We start from the raw sequence: 21,218 nt of genomic DNA, 5'->3' as shown, positions 1-21,218 counted from the left end.
CTTTTCGTGAGTACATAATTGGATGTACATGTTTTTCAAAAGAACACAGGCCCCTGTCTGGTGCCAAGCTCTTTTTTTTTTTTTTTCCCACTTGGAAAAAAAGAGTGATTTCATTTTTAAGTACAATGTAGAAAACCCATGTAAGTGTTTTTAAAAAGCCAAATACAAACAAACAAATGTTCACAATACATATTTAAGTCTGTCTCACATGTTTCAGCTATTATCCTGGATTAGAAATTCCATCTGTCATTGGATCCATATGGTTTACCAAATGGCAGTTTACAGCCATGCCTTTCTGCAGATTAGAAGTTAGTTGGTTTCTGTGACAGAAGTTCCATTGTCTGCTCTAATATCTTTGTGTGTGCGTGCATGCTTGTGTTTGTGCGCACAAATATATGCAAATGGCTATAAATTATTGTAAGATGCGAGTGGACCATATTAATTAAAACACACCAGTTGCACGCGATGGAAATAACATTGACATTGAGCTAGGGAGTTAGTTAGGTTATTTTCTCCCCTAAAAACCATGAGCCCTGTTTTAGGTTTTCCATTATTTATGCTCAAAGAAGTAAACTGAGGTAGGGAGAGCTGCTCTTGACTTCTCTGTGCTGTCCTGTCTGTGTTTTGGGCAGGCAGATGCTCTTCACAGAGCATTAAGAGGCACTTCAGTAGTTAGACTTCTAACTGCATGGCCGTTGCGTGTTAGGCAGAGTGAGCTGCAGTGTGAGGCTGATCCAAGTCTTATTTCCATCCCTTTTCCTCCTCCCAGGTTATTGATGATTCAGGTAGGTTTCTGCTGTGTTTTTGACACAGCACCCCAGTGCAGTCTCCCTTGCAATAAGAATGCGGAAAAGCTATTGCCAAGGCCCAGAACTTCCGTTCAGAAACTGAGAATGTTTAAAATCGTCAACAGAGCTGTACATTTCCTTGTCCTGTTAATTACGAGACCTGATAGCTTACACCCAAAAAGCTATGAATAGTTTCTGTTCATTGTCATGGATTGAAGTTGCCTGTCCCAGTCAGTTTAACAAACCATCAGTATTATGTCCAGAATAATGCAAAATCACCATGTGGTGTTCTTGTAAAGGGCTTGAGTATGAACTTCTATATGATACCTAGAAGATTTCTTTGAGAGAACAGGTCTTTTCCTACTGATTTGCAATCATTGTGACCCTTGTCTGGGTAGACCTGTGCAAGCAAATGCCCTCCTCCTTTTCCACAGCTACAGCAAGTAGGTAAGAAATGCATAAATCAGCCCAATTCTGATTCTATTCCAGTCTGTCTGTGCTACAGATGCCAGATTTCACACTGAACAGCACTTCAAGATAATATTAAGAAATGGTTTGGAGTCGCTGGTAACTCACTGGATATGAAGTTCTACTCCATGTCCAGCTTTTTTAAAGTTTTATTTTATTTCATTGTGGTTGAAGCAGCAGGTTTCCCAGCTAAAATGAGGTTTAGGCACATGGAATTTGTGCTAATCCTCAATGGCTTCATGTGGCTCCATAAAAGTTGTTGTTGCACCAGTGTGGGTTATGCTTTTCCTGCCTGCAAGGCAGAGCATCTGATGTCTGTGTTTGGGTCATGAAAACCAGAAACCAGGAGATGCATAGTTGAGAGATCTTAACTCAGAAAGAGGCATCAGCATTTTGAGGAGCAAAACAAAAACAACGAGGGGAAAATCTATAATTTTCTTAATTTACATCCCTCCTCAAATCCATACTCTTTTCTGACTTAACCTTGATACATGGCTCCTTGAACCTTTCTTTCACTTCTTTCCTTTTATTCCTTCCCACCCTTCCTTAATACCTACTCCAGATGCAGTTCCCACTCCATTGTTCTGAACCCTTAGAAATACACGATCCCACTTCCTCTTCCCATATTTCCAAACCTGATCCAGCCTGATTCTGGCTTAATGAAAGAAAGACTTGGGAAAAGAATAACCTGCCCACATTCCACTGGAGGGAAACAAGTTTTACATTTTAAAGCAAGTCTCTTAGGGTACATGTGCATACATTCTATGTGTTCTTAATTTCTAGCTGTACAGGCTAAACTGGAGGTCTTTTGGAAAGTGCATGGTAATAGCTACAGGCATCTGCACAGAGGAGGTCCCTTTATTGTCCTGTGGTTATCTTTATGGAAATTTTTAGTCTGCCCAAATTAAAAGGCCTGCCAGATGTTCAAAATGTAGTAAAATTCCTAACATCACATCACTGATGGTTTCGTTGCTGTGAAGATGAGTCCAAAGAGACAAGATGCCAAAAATGCTTTATTGTCTCCACTTGATATTGGAAATGGGTATGACAGATACCGTCTTTGGAGGCTCCTCTCCATACAGTGAAAGGCACAGATGTGAAGATGTAGAAATCTTGGCATACTGTCTTCTGTTTGGTAAGGTCCTGGGATGAATTTGGTCATTTTTTTTTAAAGCAGAAAATAGCACCAACGCAGCAAGAGCTTGTGGTTGAAGAGTAGACACGGATAACTTGTGAAACCACTAGCCAAAGATATCACTTAATCTGAAAGGGATCTAGATTGATGGAGCAGTCCTGGAGATGAGCACGATTTGCCCTTGGCTGTTCTTACAGCTGACTCATACTTGACATCCATTTGATCAAAAGAGATGCTGTTACTGCTTTTTCCAAATGTAGGTAAGCCATTGCAGTCTCACCGCTAGCTTTTTCACACCATTTCACAGCTTTTTCAAGGCCCAGAGCTCCTGGCCGCATGCGGCCCCACTGGGCCAAGTTTCCAAAGGTGCTCCACAGTTACGGTTGGGGTCAGATCTTCTGAGGAGGTCAGCCTATTGTATGCTGAACTCTTGAAATTCTGCCCACCATTGTCACAGTGGGAACAGGCTTTAAGCAGTCTTGGAAATCTGGTCCTTATTTAGGAACTCAAAAGAGAACCAAACTCTCAAAAAACATGTCAGGGTATCTAGTAACTGAGCAGTTGAAAATCTGCTCCCATTGTGCTTCAGGCTTCAGGATTAGCTCAGGATTAAGACACACATCACAGCAACTGTAAATTAAGAGAAAGGTGAAGTAAGGATAATAGATACAGCAGTACTTCATCAGCAGCTGTTTGAACTGCAATCTCAAAAGACCTGAAAACCATCACGGGAAAGGATCATCTCATCCGCTTTGGAGTGAGAACCTGCTGGAGCGAAGATATGTCACTGAATCTTTATCAAGGGAGGAGAGGCAAAATTAGTCAATCTGCAGGCAGCGAGATAGTTGTTAATGTTCATGTTATATATTTCATTTAATTCTTACTTTTAATTTCAGATTTTTCTTGCTGCTTTCCTTACATCGCTGAATTCATTAATTTAGCATTTTTCTAGACTAAATATTGTTCTCTATCCATGAAATATTTATTGCCCGAGTTTAATAATGATTGCATTTTTTTGCAGTTTTACTGTGTTTGTGTTTTTACAAAAGCTTAAGAAAATAACCATACTTCAAAATGCACATCAAATCTTAAAGCCGTAACTACAAGAACACATGTGTTTAATTTTCTTGTTGGAAATTATTACGTTATCTGTATATTTCAATGCATAGAAATGCAAAGTATCATGGAATGGAATGCTTTAAATAAAAACAAAACCAAAAAGAGTTATTTGACACGTTATTAAACTTCTAATCATGTGCATTAATGTCAATTTCAAATTCAAAATAGATAATAATATTGTAATGTAACATTGCGGTTATATTGCAGTTAGCCCCCCTAACTTTTTTAAAAAGCATGTTCCGGGTTGTTATTCATTATTTCATTTTGGGGAGATCTTTCTGCAAAGGTATGGTAACTACAGCAATGTTTGTAAGGAACCAAACATCTTCATAGTTTCTTGTATTCATTATATTAAGAATAGCAGTATAATCAGTAAGTATCTTACTAGGCAACCTGACAGTTTTAGTACAAGACACTGGATTAGGGCTTTGTCATATTATCAGACTTCTAAAAAGATAAGGCATATTTCAAGCAAAAAATATATGAAATTCAAAACATTTCTACCATAAATCCAAGCAATTTTACAAAAAAAAAAAAAAAAAGCCATATTTATGCTGTATTTATTTGCTTTTTTTGTTCGGCATTTAAAAGGTAATGTTCTGTAGGTTTATAATCTCAAGCGTCCAAAATCTGATTCTATTTAACTGAGCAGCAATTCAGATAGAATCTTGAAAATTGATATCACATATGATAAAAATTTGAAAATGTGAGCCAACATATAGCACATAGCTGTTAAACTTATGATTAAAGTAACTTACTTCACTGAATTCACACGAAATCCCAATTTGCCTACAGAAAAATGTGGTGTCCAACTTCTTTACAGAGTGATTTTTTTCCTGTCTATTCCATACTGAAAAGGTAAAAGGGAAAGAATTTTTCACTGCCCCTTCCTGTGAGACAGCTACTGGGTGTCAAACAGCAGCAGGAAGTAGCAGGCTCAATGAAACAAAATGAGACAGTTCATCAAGTTTTTCTACCTTAAACAAAGCTGTGGACCCCTGTTGCAACAGCTTGGGGGTATTAAAAAAAGTACATATGGTTTCAGAATGCAGTTGAACAAAGTCATCAAGATTTATTAAAATACTTAAGGCTGTGAAGGGAATATTAAAAGGTCATTTAAAAAGTTATTGAAGACAAGGGAAGCACTTGAATTGTGGGTGGCAGGAAGACCGCTCTAAGAAGCAGTCGCACTATTTTTGCTGCTGGAGTCAGGATGCTAGGATTGGGTAGACTTTTGGCCAAACCTAGTCTGGCCATGCATTTCAGGCAAAACATATATGAATCTATGACACTGAAAAACATTTTCCACCACCTAAATCCCATAATTTTTTCTCTGAATAAAAAAAAAAAAACAAAAAACAAAAAACTTCAAAACCAAACAAGCCAAACAGAAACAACAACAACAACAACAAAAAAAAAAACAGCAAAAGCATACTACATTTATGCTATTATTTTTCTTTTGCTCTTAAAAGATAATATTCTGTAGTTTTATAATCACAAAGAATGTATGTTCGTATTTGTTTATATTTGAAATCAAAAGGTCACTAAACTAGAGTGTTATTTAAATTATTACACCCATTTTTCTCTTTACTTTCTGATGGCCATTACTCTGTTTTCCTTTCTTTAGTCGCTGAATGGTTTTGCATTGGTGGTGAGTGCAGATGGAATGATATTTTATGCGTCATCAACGATTGTGGACTACCTAGGGTTTCATCAGGTAAATATTAGCAAATATTTAGAATGCTTAATATTACAGTCTTTGCAATGACTTTCCTGCAGTCATTCCTGCTAACTGGCTTTCTAAAATGCAGAACACTATGTTGTTCTGCTCTATTCTTCTACTACTGATTAGATATACTCTACTACTTTTTTATTATGCCATTTTAGACTTTTTTTTTATTGGAGAGGTGAAGATGAATTCCTTGTAATGTCATAGGATACAGTTTCCTTTTGTAAAGCTTTTGTTGACAGAAACAGGACTTACTAGTAAAATCAAGTTCATCCTTTTGTATAAGGTACTGCTATTCTAGACTGGTTGCTTGCGCACAGTAAATATAATCATGTAGTTGGAAAGGACCTCTGGAGGTCATCTACTCCAGCCTCCTGCTCAGAGCTAGTCCAGTTGGATCAGGTTGCTCCAGGACTCATCTAGTCAAGTTTTGAGATGCTGCAGCCTCTCTGTTCTACCCTTACTGCAATTTTTTTTTTCACTTTATCCTTTACCACCCTTACTGCAATTTTTTTTCACTTTTATCAAGCCTCAGTTTCTTTTCCTGGAGAGCCCAAAATTAGAGAGGATTTTGCTTTTGTTGAACTTCCTGAGGTTCCTGCCAGCCTATTTCTACAGCCTGTCAAGGTCGGTCCAGCTCTCCCTGATAGGTACCCTTAGCAGACCTTTTGAGGCTGTGCTCTATCCCATCACCCATTAGTCAAGAAATTAAACATCGGTGGACCCAACATCAATCCCTGGGGGACACTACTATTTGGCTGCCAGTTGGACTTCATGATTTGCATTTGCAATGCACTATTAAAAATAATCTTCAGAGGATATGAAGTCAAAAAGCAGATGTGAAAAACAGGGGCCTCTGAAGTAACTTTCCGCAGTGAGTCTTTGCTCTCATCAGTCATTATTTTTAGGAAGATGTCAACCTAAATTCTTTACTATGAAGATGATGAGGATGCCCAGAGAAGCTGTGGATGCCCCATACATGCAGGTGTTCGAGCCTAGGTTGGATGGGGCTTCAGGCAACCTGGTCTAGTGGAAGGTGTCACTGCCCATGGCAGGAGGGTTGGAACTAAATGGTCTTAAAGGTCCCTTCCAACCCCAAGTACTCTATGATTCTGAATACAAGAGTCTGCCTCGTTAAACCTACAGATTAAGTGTTACTTATTGTAATTGTTTCAGACTGATGTAATGCACCAAAACATATATGATTACATTCACGTTGATGATCGCCAGGATTTCTGTAGACAGCTGCACTGGGCCATGAATCCTCCTCAGATGTTGTCTGGACAGCAATTACAGACAGAAACAGGTAGGACTATATAGTGTTGATTGGAAATGTACGCATCACTGTACAATTAGAACTGCCCTCCACCTATTCCCCGTTCCTTGTCAAGTTAGATTCTTCCCTGGAATGCTGCATAGTGGCCATTTATAGTGTTAATATCCCCAAAATGATGTTTCTCCCTGATTCTGGATTTTACAGGTAGTGTGTGCTGTTGAGGCTAGAACACTGATGTTTCCTTTATTTTTCTCTGACTAATGTGCTTATGAATATTCTTATCCAGGCAGAATAAACAACATCAGTGTTCATCTTACCAGTCTTCTCTTCATACTAATCAGAACATGAGTATTTCTCTCAATAACGAGAAGAAAAAAATGTGTAAAATCTTTCTGTGCAGTACCACAATGGCTCCGTGACTTTCTGCCATTTGTTTTCCCATGAAAAGTTATATAAATAAGAGTCATTACAAGAACAAGTAGGTTTAGCACTGTATTTTTTTCCTCTGAGGCTGTATTTCCCTAGTATGAGAAGAGGGACATGTATGCTCAAGGTTTCTCCTACACGATGTGTAAACCTGAAATCGTGACTACAGAAAATGGGGTTGAAATTGTTAACTTTATGAATGGATCCCAGTGACATGTATGCATTTCACCAAAAGATAAGGGAATAGTTTTTCAGATTAGTGGAGAGAAACTTGGAAGAAATCTTTCAGCAACATTTATGAAGTCTCTCTTTAGGATCAGACTCTTTAGGAAAAGAGTCATGTACCTTCATAGAATTCCAAAGTTGGATTGAATGCAGAAAACAAATGAAACACGTGCATGAGTATTTCAAACTATAAAAAGTTATAAACATTTGAATTTTTTTTGTCCTAAGTATATACAGTGGAGAATCTTAATTCCTGAGTTCATTCTTCTGTACAAATACTTGTGTGTGTCTTTTGGGAAATAAATGTTTCAAAAGCTATGCACCTGTAGTCCAAAAATGGCAAATACTTCATTAAAAATCAAGAAGGCAACAGCTGAACATTAGCTAATCAGCCACTGTTCGTTTGTTTTATTTTTTTGTTTTTCTTGCATTAGCATTTTTTTCCTGATTTTGTTCCTTTTTCTAATGTACAACCTCCAGTCTCTGATATTAAAATCTGTAACATCTGTTACCCTACTTTGCATCATTAAAACCCACAAGAATTCAGGAAGTACAGCAAAGTTTCTGAAGAAACTCACCTGAATTCCATTGTAGAACCTTTCTTTTTTTCTTTTGGTAGAGCATCTCCAGATATGCCTATACATGATGCAGTTAAATATTCACCCCTCCATAAAACAGTGTTCAGCAATTTCCTTTTCAAGTAGGTGCAGAACATCTTCATTCTTTCCTGGTGTGATCTGATATATATTGTTGTTTGCAGGAGAAGAATATATTCTCAGTAAGTTGTTTAAAGCACAAGAGAATGACAGCACGACAACAGATTATTCTTCCTTCTTAACTCGTTGTTTCATCTGTCGAGTTCGCTGCTTGTTGGACAGTACTTCTGGCTTCCTCGTATGTATAATTTTACTTAGACAACAGTAGTCACGATGCACTAGATTTAAATTACTTCAGATAAAAAAATACTGGAACATATGTAGATAGCTTGCAGCCATGGATAGAATACACTTTTTGCTTGCTGTACTCTAACGAGAAACAACTAAAGACATTTATTAGTAGGTTTAAAAAATGATGGAAGAAAAGGCTGTAATATTTCAAATTGAAAGAATTGATACATTTTTATGTTTTAAGCTCTCTTGGACAATATCTGTCCACCGTTTGTACCGGCCCTAGCACAAGGGTGGCAAAACTAGGTTTCAGCTGTTAGCATGTATTCATGAAGTGTTACTTTAAGGAACAGGAATAAAAGTGATACCTTTTTCACTTTTGCAAAAGGTTCTTTAATAGTAAAAAACAAAATTTAAAATCCTTTTGCATATTTAATATTCTTACTAAGAGTGGCTTTATTCTAGAAATCACTTCCCTGTTTGCTTATTAAAGAGCAGTCTTGTTTTTCCTTCTAACAAAGACAGATGTGCAAAGAAAATGAGAGGAGTAGCGAGCAACCGAAAAATGCAACCTCTGTCTCAGATGCTCGTTTGCAGGAAGATTATGGGTCTGAACAGAGCCTGGAAAAAATAGAGATCCGGGCATGCAGGAAATAGCTGTTTGAACCATCAAAAGCTGCCACTCTTGGCGAACAGTACATAATGTGGAACTTCTGCTTTAAGCACACTGGAGATGAAAAAACGAACAGCCTCAGATGTCTCATTTTACTCTTGATAGAGTAAAAAACTTGTCACCACGACTCTGAAATTGCACAGTTTAAACTTTCTGAAGATAATAAAATTTTTGGTTTTTTTTTCTCCCTGTTTCAAAACTGGTTTTGTTGTTACTTAATCAATAGGTGGCATAGCTCCTATTAACATTTTTAAAATGTTTACACGTGAAATGCTTAAGATAATTCTGTTGTGTTTTTGTATAACAGACAATGCAGTTTCAAGGCAAACTGAAGTTTCTTTTTGGACAAAGGAAGAAGTCCTCATCGGGAGCAGTATTACCGCCTCAGCTGTCCTTATTCTGCATAGTGGTACCACTTCTTCTCCCTTCTGTGACAGAGATGAAGATGAAAAGCCTACTTGTGAAAGCAAAACACAAAGCTGATGATGCAGCAGTGAATACAAAGTATCTTCAAATTAATCTTTTAGCATTTAGTAAAGTATACTATGAGTTTTCTGTTTATTAAGTGTGTAAAAAGTACAAGTGATGCTAAATAACTCTCTATATTCACTCTTTCTTAGAAAGTAAATATGCTTAATTTATCTGGATTCTCCTTCCTAATCTTTGGAAGTTATCAAAGAAATATTTCATTGTACTAGCTATAAAAGTGGAAAACTGGGCAGTGATTAAGGAAAAAAAAAAAAAGATGTGCTTCATATATTTACTATCTTATTTATATTATTATTTCATTTATATTTAAAAAAAAACAAACAACTTCAGTGTTTCATTTGGTTCAGGTCTAAAGCATGCTGTCCAAGGATGGTCAGAAAATGCATATAGCTGTTTCTAGTCTGATGGTCTTAATGAAGGAAGAAGTTTGAAAAGGATTGTTACAGAATTTACAAACTCTGGTACATATTTCGAACTAAAGATTGGAAGAAATCCATTAAAATCACATGATGATTATTGCAGATTGAAGTCATGGTAATCTTTAAGTGCATTCCTGGTGAGTAAGTACTTTGAATGACAGGCAGAGCAGAATGTACACGTTTGACTCAATTCAAGCTGAAACTTATTATTCCAGATATAGTAAGCCATGAGCAGAATACTCCTAAACATAAGTATTCCTCTTAACTGGATGCAGAATTGCAGTCATACTCCAGTTTGAGCAACCATATGACAAAACATAGATGATTATTTAGTGTTGATTATTATATATTTAAATCATCAGTCTTTGAGAATGGTCAACAGGTTGAAAATCACATCTTTTCAGAGTTTGTAATTTTGCTTTGTTGTCATTCACTGACAAGGAATTTTCCCTATTTTCTGACCATTACAGCTCCAGTTCCAAAGGCAATCCGGGTCTGTGTGAAGCAGAAGAATTATATGGAAGAAATAGTCATCATGAAGGTGCAGCTTTCACTAATGTATTACAGATTACTGAAAACCAATTCAAAGGTATGTATGCTAAGTACTTTTAGTTTATATATATCTTGTGGAGATATAATCTTGCCTTTTCTTTTCACCTGTTAGGCTTTCCAGGTTTTGGTCCCGTTGCTCTCTCTCTTTTTTTTTCCTTTTCTTTATAACAGTCATATCTATTCCTATGTGAAGAAAACTTGAAAATATATTATTGATGCTAGTTTCCCAAAAAGATCAGAAAATAGAAGGAAAATTAAAACATATTGTCTTGTAAACTCATGATTTGCTTGCAACTTTGACTCATGCATTTCCAGTGTTCAGGTGTGGCAATAGTATGAGAATCTATGCTGTATTTCAGATTTTTGCAGTGGATAGAATTCTTATGGTGTTTTCTCCAAAGGGCAGTTTCTTCCATAGAATTGTATTCAGCCTTTGGTTGTACCTGAGGAAGCCTTTAACTTCTTTAAAACCATTGTCATAGCTCCATTTTTCATTAATATTTTATCATTGATATAGGAATACTATTGAGAGGGGGAAAATGGTAATGAAATAATAATACTGAAATATATTTCATTACAGCTTTAATGTTTCTAATCACCACCCTAGATTTTTAAATTTCTTTTCTTCACATAGTTTTCCTAGTTCTGTGACATATTTTAGCATGTACTTTCCTCTGCTAACGATTCCAAGGCAGCAAACAAACCTGTCAGCATTCACCAGTAAAAAAGAAAAATAATTTTTAAAGCTAAGAAAAAAATATTTAAAAACTGCTTGGATTAAAATATACTTTCTTTTAAATTGCATAGCGAAGAATAATGGAGAAAATGGCATTTCTCTAGTCAAAGTACAAACAAATGAAGATCACTGGGTCTGGGTTCAAGCTAACACTCAACTTCTGTATCGAAGTGGTTGTTCAGAATATGTTGTTGCCCAACAGCAAATGCTGAAGTAAGTATATTTTCCAATACTAAAAAAAATCCGTATTTTAGAAAAAATGACCTTATTCCTAATGTGTGAGATCTTTAAAATGAGTGTAGCATCCTAAGAAAAGAAGTGTATAAGAAGGACTTAGTTTACTTACCAAATAAAAATCCATTTATGTCCTGGATCATATGAAAAGGCTATTATAATCCTAAACAATATGTTTGCATTCTTCATTTTTTTTTCTTCTGAAGTTGAGTGTACATACGTATTAAAAAAGAATGCTTCAAACTGCTTTATTTTTAATATGTTTTGGCTTTCTTGCACAAAAATGTATTTTGGGGTTTGGTTTTACATTACAGCTGAAACTCTTTGTTGATTTAGTGCCCTGGCTTTTCCTAATATTTGATAATGTTAAGCTATTTTTTTGTCTTTGTGGATGACAGTTGAGCTTATGTTTTTAGTTGTGAATGTTCAACATAATCTAAACAGGAATGCTCGTTTCATTGTATGGTTGCAGATCGTATACATAGCTGACTGTTGGAGTGGAAACTATACCCAGCAGATGTGTGTTCAGAGAGGAATTCTCCATGGGGTTTTCCCCTTTCCTCCTGCATAGGCTTTTCCTCCTTCCTCCACGGGACTGTCCCATTTCAAGCCTGTCTGAGGGAGGAGCAGTGGCCAGGAGATTTACATAGCCACCATCTGGTCCTGAGCTAAAAATGTGACCAATATCTCTGTTCTTTTCCTTTTGGATGACTTGCAGGTGGAAAAATAAAAAAATCTTTGAATTTCTAGAATAGATACCCCTTGCAGGCAGCATACCTTCCCATACCTTTTGAACAGCAGAGGACCTCTCACCTCTTTACCTTTATTGGGATGGCACAAACATCATCTTGCCATGCAAAGTAATGAACTTCTAAAAAGAACAGATTAAAAGTGGCTGTTCCTTGTATTTAAGTCTGCATTTTATATTGTTTTCTGTGCAATTAAGCACAATCTTCAATGCTGATTTAGTTACATTTTTACACTCTGGGGCATTTAAATCCTCCTTTTTATTTAATAGTGCCTACAGGCTGAAGTTACGTTACAAGAGTTGGCCTCACAGATTATACTCAGTTCTGTTCTCCTGCTACTGTGTAGTAGATTTCACCTGTTGTTTTTACCCTCACTACTACTTTTTTGTTAAAATGCATGCTATCTTCCTGGAAACAGACATTCTTTTGAGAAATTTCACTGTTTCATTGTAAAATTCCTGACTTGGTGATATAAGCTTTTATTACTATTTGCATATTGTCCAATCTAATTTCACAATTAGACCGTTTCCCAAGAGGTAATTCTGCAGCGAACTTGCTTCCTAGAGTATTTAAAAAGGAAAAGAAAGAAAACGCTCTCCGTTCTTGGCTGTATGTTCATTACTTGGGACGTTCTCTTTATAATAGCATGGACTCCCCCTACTGGAAATTCCTATACTTGCGCATTGAGTCCATACCCAAGGAATATGTTTCTAATAGTTAAGAAAAAAAGCCTTCTGAAAAGCTTTCCAGTTTTTCATGCCTGGCTCCTTATTGCGATGTCCACTTCTTGTTCTGACAAAGAGAGTGCAAGTTCATAGCACAAACTCTGCATGATTGCAAATGAGCACGTTTGCAAATTCCAGCAAATTCTGATCCTGGAGATTTGGAGTTAAAAAAAACAACTTCTGCACTGAGTACAGAAATACTGAGACAGTTTTCTTTGTCAGGACTCTTAAAAAATGTTGAGTGCTTCAGCGTGAGGTCATGGAAAATTAATTCGGTGATTGTCTTGGAAAATTAAAGGCAAAACAAATTAAGCTGGACATGTAAAATAACCCTGTGTCTAATACTAACATCTGTGACTATTCTGGACGCTTAATTTGGGTATTTTGTTTCCTCTCTGCTAATTATGCATTCTCGAAATGTAAGACCCCCATGTTTTGTACTCAGATTGCTTTGATCAGAAAGTTCTTAGGTATCTTAATAACTCCTCGCTAACAAAATACATCTCATTTGACATGCTATTTGCACCCTATCTCTAGACTTTTTTTTTTTGCATAAGAACGTTGTTTAGCTACGTTTTAACAGAAGAATGATGGTGTAAGGTAGTTACCATACTGCACATAAAATACTATGATATTTAAAGTCTTTATGAACTGTTTGCCTGAACTAAATGTATGTCCTAATTTAAATGTAAGAGTGACACAGAAAGGTAGTTTTGCACACGGTGATGCTCACATGCGTGGAAACTCTTTTTTCTATCTTGAACAAATAGAAAATTTATATAGAAAAGAGTATGAGATACTAAATTGAAGACAAAATATTGCTTGTTATATATATATACCACTCTCTATATAAACCACTCTACTGGTATCATGGAAAAGATCCATTTAGAAGCCTCTTACTGAATGTTGTGGTTTTTTTTTCCTACTGTTATTGAAAGGGAAGAAGATGAACAACTGAAGATACCAAACAGTTTTGCCAGTTTGAAAGGAAACCTGGAGGGACTTTCCTACAACAGTGCCATTGAAACCCTGGGCCAATTGAAGCATCTCAACTGGACAGCAGTAAAAAATGAGCAAGATAATGTAAAAGTGAAGTTTGAGCCTCATACGAATGGTGAGTGTTTCGTGCAGGAGGAATCTCTCAGTTCTAATACACCAGTTTTAGGCGTTCAAAACAACTGCACCACAAACAGTAGCTGGACTTACAGAAACTCAAGCTCTTGTTCTGTAAATCAGCGAATGAATGCATGTTCAAACAGAAGAGCTGGATCATTCTACAACAGAGACCAAAATTTCTTAAATTTAGCATCAACTTGTCCTTCCCACTGGGGTAGTGCAGAAAATTGCCAGTCTTACTCAGGCTTACAGCAGCGTGCTGTGGAGAACTATGCTACAGACCACCTGAAACTGCAGAGATCATTAATATCCTCGGAGTCTCTCTATGATGCAGCATTTCCTTTGGATATGCCTATCAAAACAGAATATGATTCTGATTCTGAAAACATTGCTGATAACTACCCAGTGCCACAAAACCGAGCCTGGCTGGATGAGAACGGCGCCATGAGGAAGCAGGTGTTCAGCTATCCCAATAGGGTGCACCTTAAAACAGAACCGGACCTCTGTCAGCAAGCTTCACCTTGCCAGAAGCCAAGGCACTGCCTTTACACACCACATAACTGGCAATGCATTGTAGCAAATCATCCCAGCAACCTCAATCTGAACAGATCTTGCAAGGGTTTGCGTAACAGAGAGGTGGCCCCGTTTTGTCCCCAGAACTCCTCCACCTGCTTGGAAAGCCTGTCCGAGCTGCCGCACACCGAGAGCTACGGCCAGTTCTACAGCTCTGCATCAGGGGAGGAGAAGGAGCAGAGTAACGAGGTGTTTAAAATGCCGTATGAATTTAAAAACCCTTGCTTGGTTCAAGCAATCAAGCGTGAGCCCCTGGATTCCCCACCGTTGTCCAACAGTGGGCAGAACAGAGCACACGTGAGCTTCCCTGAAAATACAATAGCAGGTCCTGTGCCTCATAAAGCCACTGAATGTACATTCTTACAATAGATTTTATAGCATTGGGAATATTTATAATGTTAAAAGCAAGAAGAAATTGTAGCTAAACTTCCAGTTGGGTTAAATGAGTTACTGTAATTAAAAACCAATGGAAAGATATTAAGTGTGTGTGTGCATGTGCTTCTGTGTGTGGAGAAAAAACAGACACAGATGCACACTCACTCCCACACACGTCTTTACACATAGCCATTCTCTTAGTGCTCTTTGGAAAGAAAGAAAGACAAAACCTCAGATACAGAAAAATAATCAGAAATTATTGCACAGGTGTACCTGCTAATGTGTCTTCATCATTTTTCCTCTCCTGTCTGCAGTTCTGTAACAAGATGTAGCTATTTCTGTTTTTTGCCTTTGCTCTTTTTCCTCAAGCTGATGCGATGCCTCTGTGAAAAGACAAAATGTTTATGGTGTTCAGTGTGGCCAGGAGTTTACCTTCAGAGTTATTCATTTCTATTTTTAGCCACGCTAATAAGTATCAGCTATTCCTTTATCTCAACACTGAGTTAATGACAACAGGCAAGGGCTTCCCAAACACACAGAGTATTCTTGATTTAAAAGGACAGCATTAAATGAAAACAAATAACATTCACAAAATGCATTAGAAGTTATTGCACTTCAAACTAAGTTTTTTCCTATGTTTCCTAGGCAATAATAATGCTTTAGTACACATTTTTCCAGTTTAAAGACATTAGCCTTTCAAGTTACTGTTTGAAAGACTGGACAATAGGATGTTATCCACTTCTTTAAATGAGTTACAAAAGGCTTCTAAATGTACATGAGAAGAAAATATTTCACCAGTTATCTTCCTTGCCTTTACTTGTAACATTAACAAAAGAAATGCACTTTTAAATGTCATGGTATCTCTTCGACTGATAGCAGCCTGTTAGTCATTGTCATCTGACATCAAAACTCAAGTCCCACACTAAGATTAGAAACATTTTTTAAAAAGCATCCTCATTTCATCTCCTGAAGAAAATCTTAATCTCACTGAGAGACGACTGGATTTATGACTTTCAAAAGCACTTTGGTGCACTTCTGTGCTTTTGAAAACAGATCCATATGCTTTCTTTTGAAGCCAGATAGTCACGTATTTCCATTTAAAAAAAAAATCTACAACTTCAGTTTTGGTTGTTGTAGTTTGACTCCTGCACTAATTTTGTTTTAAAATTGCACTGTTTCAACTTTATATCACCTTCAACTATATAAAACTCATATCATTAAGAAAACAAACAGCTAGATGTATATGTGCTTTTTTTGAAGAACCCCTATAGTGAATGTTTTATTTTTCAGAATGTTATAAATAATTCTGATGTCTTCATTCCTTCTAGCTACCATGGGTATGGCTGTGCACATGCCAGTGAAGTGGCATAAATTTCTCCCTAATGCTGTAAGTGGTGTAAGTGCAGTTTTCAGGTAGGGGAATAGTTTTGCACAGGGAGTGGCACCTGGGAGGCTGCTCTTCTCCAAGTCTGATAGAAGTTACTGCCTGCACGTTAGAGTTGGCAGAAGTAAATACACGCATTCTTTGCATGTCAGTTCAGCTTGCAAACAGTGGTTTGATCTGAAATGCTGCACTTTACACAGAAATGAAACTTTTGATGGTCATCCTGCATAAGGACATATTCCCAGCAAAAAGGCAAGAGTAGATGATAAGAAGGGCAATAATGTCTTACTGCAGCCCAAGTTAATTCTGCCATAGTCCAGCTGACCAAACTCAAGCCAAGAGAACATCTCATTTTTTTTTGTATCTGAGATGTATCAGTTCCCTGCTGACTACATACTGTCTCTTACTTGAGATAGTCTTGATATCCTTGCCTTAACGCTTTCACCAGTGGGTACAATGCAACATCAGACCCCATTCAGAGATGAGGCTGTAATGAAACCACAATCTAGGAGCCCAATCATGCAAATTGTTCTTGGTACTCGAGTGAGACGGTGATAAATCAGCGGAGCTGCACAAAGTCTGCCCTGTTGATTCACTACCTACAAGAACAAAAGCAAAAATGGGGTAGTGTAGAGATAGGGCAGTATGTGGCAAGTAGAGGACATGCCGGCATGAGTGCCAGAAAGCTGTTTGTTTAACTCCACTCTTGGACTCACCGTGATAGTCCTTCGAGCACCCAGGCCTGCCTGGTTTAGCACTACCTTACACTTTCTCTTTTCATTTGTATTGATGCAGTGTGACTGTAAAACACTACTATCCTCATCTGGAAATGCTGATGCCATTTTGCACAGATGTAAATGGTCATAGTGGGTGCAACGTTGTAGAGCACTGTGCCTCTGAGTGCCTTGTGTGTGCTTACAGATATGTCATGGCATAACTACAGAGGGAGAATTATACCAGCCCAACAGAAGTTCTCTAAAGTTCTTCTGATACAGAATAAAGTCTATTTTGTTGACTTATCGTAATCTTCTGGTCTGTTTCAGCAGAGGTGACTTCTCAGGCTCCCAACAAATCCAGTGACATTTTACTCATCCTAGTTGACATTGTCAGAGTAGATGAAACTTCTGCATGTAAGAAAATCTAATCTGATACAAGAATGGCTTTCTTCCAGGACGACGAATTAAGGTGTCACTTCAGATGAGATGTCACCTCCTAACTCCTCCCTGTGCAAATGTGGTCAGATTTCCTTCCTTATCATTCCATAAAGTCTAAATCCATGAAAAACACAGGGTAATTTACACTTAGGTCATGTGTCACGTTTGATTTTAGCCACGTAGTTTGTGGCCAAGTTGTTACTGCAGGTCTCACTTGAAAAAAAAAGTGTTATCAGTGGAGTCTGTTCTGGGAAAAGTAATTACATATGCAGCAGTCTTCTAAGTACTGTACTTATTAAGAGATGGGCAATTTATCGTACCTTTGGAAAATTGATGACCACTGTTGATAGAAAAAAAAAAAAAGATCAGTTTTGTTTAAGAACTTTGCATATTGCGCTATTTGGGAAAATAAATGCTGAAAAACAATTTCTTCATATCTGTTTTTAAAGAACAGGTATCTGTCCTTCATCCCCTCTGGACCAAAGTCTGACATTGCATTGTACCCTGTTAAATTACCAGTGATTTGATGTTATAAAACCTTTTTGTATCCAGGCATTAATGATCCTGTGGCACAGGAAGAAGACAGGGCAGTTGCTTTAAATTGTTACTTTCTCTTTGTAGTGGTTGCTGTTTTGGTATAATTGGTACTATTTTAAAAACTAACACTGAGAATAAGTGTTTAAGATGCTTCCAGTCAGTGATGTTTGGCTTTTATCCTTAATAAGCTGGTATTTAGATCCTCCAAGCACAGCCCTAAGATCTGTTTTAGGAGCTCCCCGGTGTCTTTATTTTAACAACAAAAAAATTCCCTTTTGTAGAAGAAATGCCCAGTGAAATGCTTGCATGCTACAAACATGGAGTTTTCAGGCTGAAAGAAATGCATTTCTTTTTCCAGTGTGCACATGATGCTTTCTAAGACCTGACTGACAATAGCATTCAAACTTATTCAGCTGTAAATTCTTCAGAGTTAGAGGCAGAACAGACTACTTAATTCTGGTATTCAGAGGTTTGGTGGTTTGTTTTCTTCATTTTTTTGAATTTTTGTGTGTGTGCGTGCGCGCGATTTTTGTGTGTGTTTTTTGTAGTTGTCTGAGAGCGTATCTGCCTCTGAGATGTTACTTAGCCCACAGACACCAGAGATTATTATCAGTGCTAAAGCTTGTTGCCTTCGCTGTGAGTTTGGCCTCATTTAGCTGTTAGTGGGCAGCTGCACAGAACCTTGCAAATACTGGTCCAATTAAAGCACACCACTTAAACCGCCTGTTTTTACCTAAAAACCAGCCTGATTTGAGCTAAGGGTAAAGTTGTACAGTAAAAAGAGTGGATTTTCTTGACTCTTCTGAGGTTTACCAAGATGCAGTTAACACCAGTGTCTGAAACTGGGGCAGACCTTCGCTGTAGGTAACACTATTGATTATTTAGTTCAGACTCTTGGGATACCAAAATAGAACTTTGTTTTCAGAATCTGAAGAGAGAGCAGTGTGTGCAAGGGGTGACCTGCTTTCAGTTGGTCCGCAGTCTGGAGATTTAACTAGTGAAAGAGAAGAGCAAACAGCTATACCTAAATTCTTTGTAGGATATACTGACTTCCTAGTACTGGATTATAATGTGTTAATGTTTTCATTGCCCTTGATTAGAAGACAATGATGTATTCTTGAAATCCTTAGAACTGAGTCTCCTCTGGCTGGCTTAGGGAGGTCTGATGTTTGTGTGTCAGCCAGTTCAGAAAGACTTCTTGTTATGATCCTTGATATAGTATTAACATTGACAGGGCATGTGCAATTCTCCTGGAAATTCCCACTGCTTAAAATACTTAAGTGGAAAGCATCCAGCCTGAGGCAAGGAATAGTCTCCGGGATAGATTCAGCTTCTGCTGCCTCAAAGCCCTGCTTAACTCTTTCTGTAGAAGCCATATTGGAACTTAAGTAGGGCAACCTCACCCAGGGTAATTATTTCATAAAAGCCATTAATTTATCTTAAAAAATAGGATATTTTGATTGAAATCATAAAAATATATTATTTCTTCTATCTATAAATACATATATTGCCTCAGGTAGTCACAAAATAAACGCTTACTCATTTTCTTTCATTGGAGTGTCATGTAACTAAGACCCCAGCTCAGTGATAGATGTATAGAGTATTTAAGTACTTTATTTCTTTTCTTTCTGTTCACTCACTAGAAAATAAGTTTCTTCTGGATTTTCTTCCTAAGTCTTGTAAAATCCTCTATGAAATCTCATGCATAACTGAAGCAGACTTCTGTAATATGTGCAGCAAGATTAGAGGTTCTGCAGGTGGCCATGCTCAGGCTGTAGCTACAAGGCTCTCATTTAGCTGAAGAAGACTCATAGAAGAAGGCTACCAGTAGCTTATGTTCATAGATGCCACCATCCTGACAAGTACACCTTTGTATTCACGTGGCACATAATCACACATTTCCCTATAATACTGTCATAAATACTTCCCTCCCCCTGCAGACATACCATGTCCATTTCTTCTCTTTCTTCTCTCACTTATCACATTGTTTTTTTTTTTTCCTGTAGAGAACTGTGTTCTTTATACTGGCTTCAGTGACATTTTCTCAAAATTGATATTCTTAGTTTTTAGATTTGCCTTTGCTCATAACGAACTGCTCTCAGATATCTGAATTCTGAAGCAAGTCAAATATGACCAACAATGTTCCCAATTTTGTTGAATACACATTGATAAAATTTGACTGAGTTACAGGTTTTACCAAATTATAAGTTGTGTTGGGACGTAAATTGAGATAGATTCCAATTTATTTGAATTTAATTTGAATTTAGATAGAAATTCAAATGTAGTTTGAAGTGCATATTTCAGTTAACAGCAGTGAACAAGATCATTAATGACAGTGTTCGGGGGAAAGAGTAAAAAACTATTACTAAGTCAAATTTTGGGGTGAAGAATCATCACCTTGAGTGATACGCTGCTGTCAAGGTGCTTTGTGACTACAGCATTAATTCTCTACACATTGCCAGTAATTCTGTGCTCCAGAATCATGTCTTTATTTTTTTTTTGTTGAACTGAATTTGTAATTCTTCAACCTGAAAATAATTTATTGAAAACAAGGGTTGAAGTAATTCAGTGCTAGGCTATGTTTCTCCGTCAGACTGGAAATATCACTCTTGGAGGCATGCAGTGCTCCTCTTCCTTGCATGGGGTTACTCTTTGAAACGGACAAATTCAGTGTCTGCATTAACACCCTTGCAGTTGGTCATTGCCACTGAATTGTCGCCTGGTGCCCTGGTTGTGCAGCCAGAATTGGAATCCCAGGATTTCCTTGTTTTGACAGGGTTACAGTGACAGCTGTACAACATTCAGAACTTCTGTTTCACACTTGTATTGGTAGAATTATGGTATTCCAGTACCTAAACGTGAGGAAAATATAAACACATGGCAAAAGGCAATGTAAAGAGCATCAGCTGCATAGCTAATCTCAGTAATTTCACTCAGTTAATGAAAAGACTATGTTAAAAAAATCAGGTGAGGTTCTGGTCTGGAACTCTCCATTTTGCACAGGAGAGCGTCACAGGTGTGTCACCACTGTTCTGCCTCTGTTTAGGTCACACCTTGGTCTCTCCCTTCCTTATCCCATTACTCTCCCTTCTGAACATCTTCTTTTTTTCTTTTTTTTCTTTTCTTCTTCTCCTTCTCTTTTCCTTTTTCTCTTTTTCTCTTTTTCTCTTTTTCTCTTTTTCTCCTTTTCTCCTTTTCTCTTTTTCTCTTTTTCTTTTTCTCTTTTCTCTTCTCTTCCTCTTCTCTTCTCTTCTCTTCTCTTCTCTTCTCTTCTCTTCTCTTCTCTTCTCTTCTCTTCTCTTCTCTCTCTTCTCTTCTTCAGGTTGAAGAATTACAAATTCTCTTTTTCTCTTTTTCTCTTTTTTCTTTTCCTTTTTCTCTTTTCTCTTTTCTCTTCTCTTCCTCTTCTCTTCCTCTTCTCTTCTCTTCTCTTCTCTTCTCTTCTCTTC

General features: G+C 37.4%; 1 protein-coding gene across 1 annotated transcript in view; it reads left to right on the top strand.

Annotated features, from left to right (window-relative positions):
* Nucleotides 1–20,966, top strand: part of AHRR (aryl-hydrocarbon receptor repressor) — a 72,629-nt gene extending 51,663 nt beyond the window's left edge. Inside the window, exons 4-10 of the mRNA XM_021388356.1 lie at nt 5,138–5,227; nt 6,416–6,545; nt 7,927–8,060; nt 9,034–9,230; nt 10,105–10,223; nt 10,994–11,135; nt 13,569–20,966. Coding sequence (XP_021244031.1) covers nt 5,138–5,227; nt 6,416–6,545; nt 7,927–8,060; nt 9,034–9,230; nt 10,105–10,223; nt 10,994–11,135; nt 13,569–14,688 — 1,932 coding nt within the window. The 3' untranslated portion in view covers nt 14,689–20,966. The remainder of the gene's footprint in view (nt 1–5,137; nt 5,228–6,415; nt 6,546–7,926; nt 8,061–9,033; nt 9,231–10,104; nt 10,224–10,993; nt 11,136–13,568) is intronic.

This window comes from Numida meleagris, chromosome 2 (genome assembly GCF_002078875.1).
Source record: "Numida meleagris isolate 19003 breed g44 Domestic line chromosome 2, NumMel1.0, whole genome shotgun sequence".
NCBI classification, from domain to species: domain Eukaryota; kingdom Metazoa; phylum Chordata; class Aves; order Galliformes; family Numididae; genus Numida; species Numida meleagris.
Note: the sequence above shows the minus strand (reverse complement) of the source record. Positions and strands in the feature narration are given on the sequence as shown.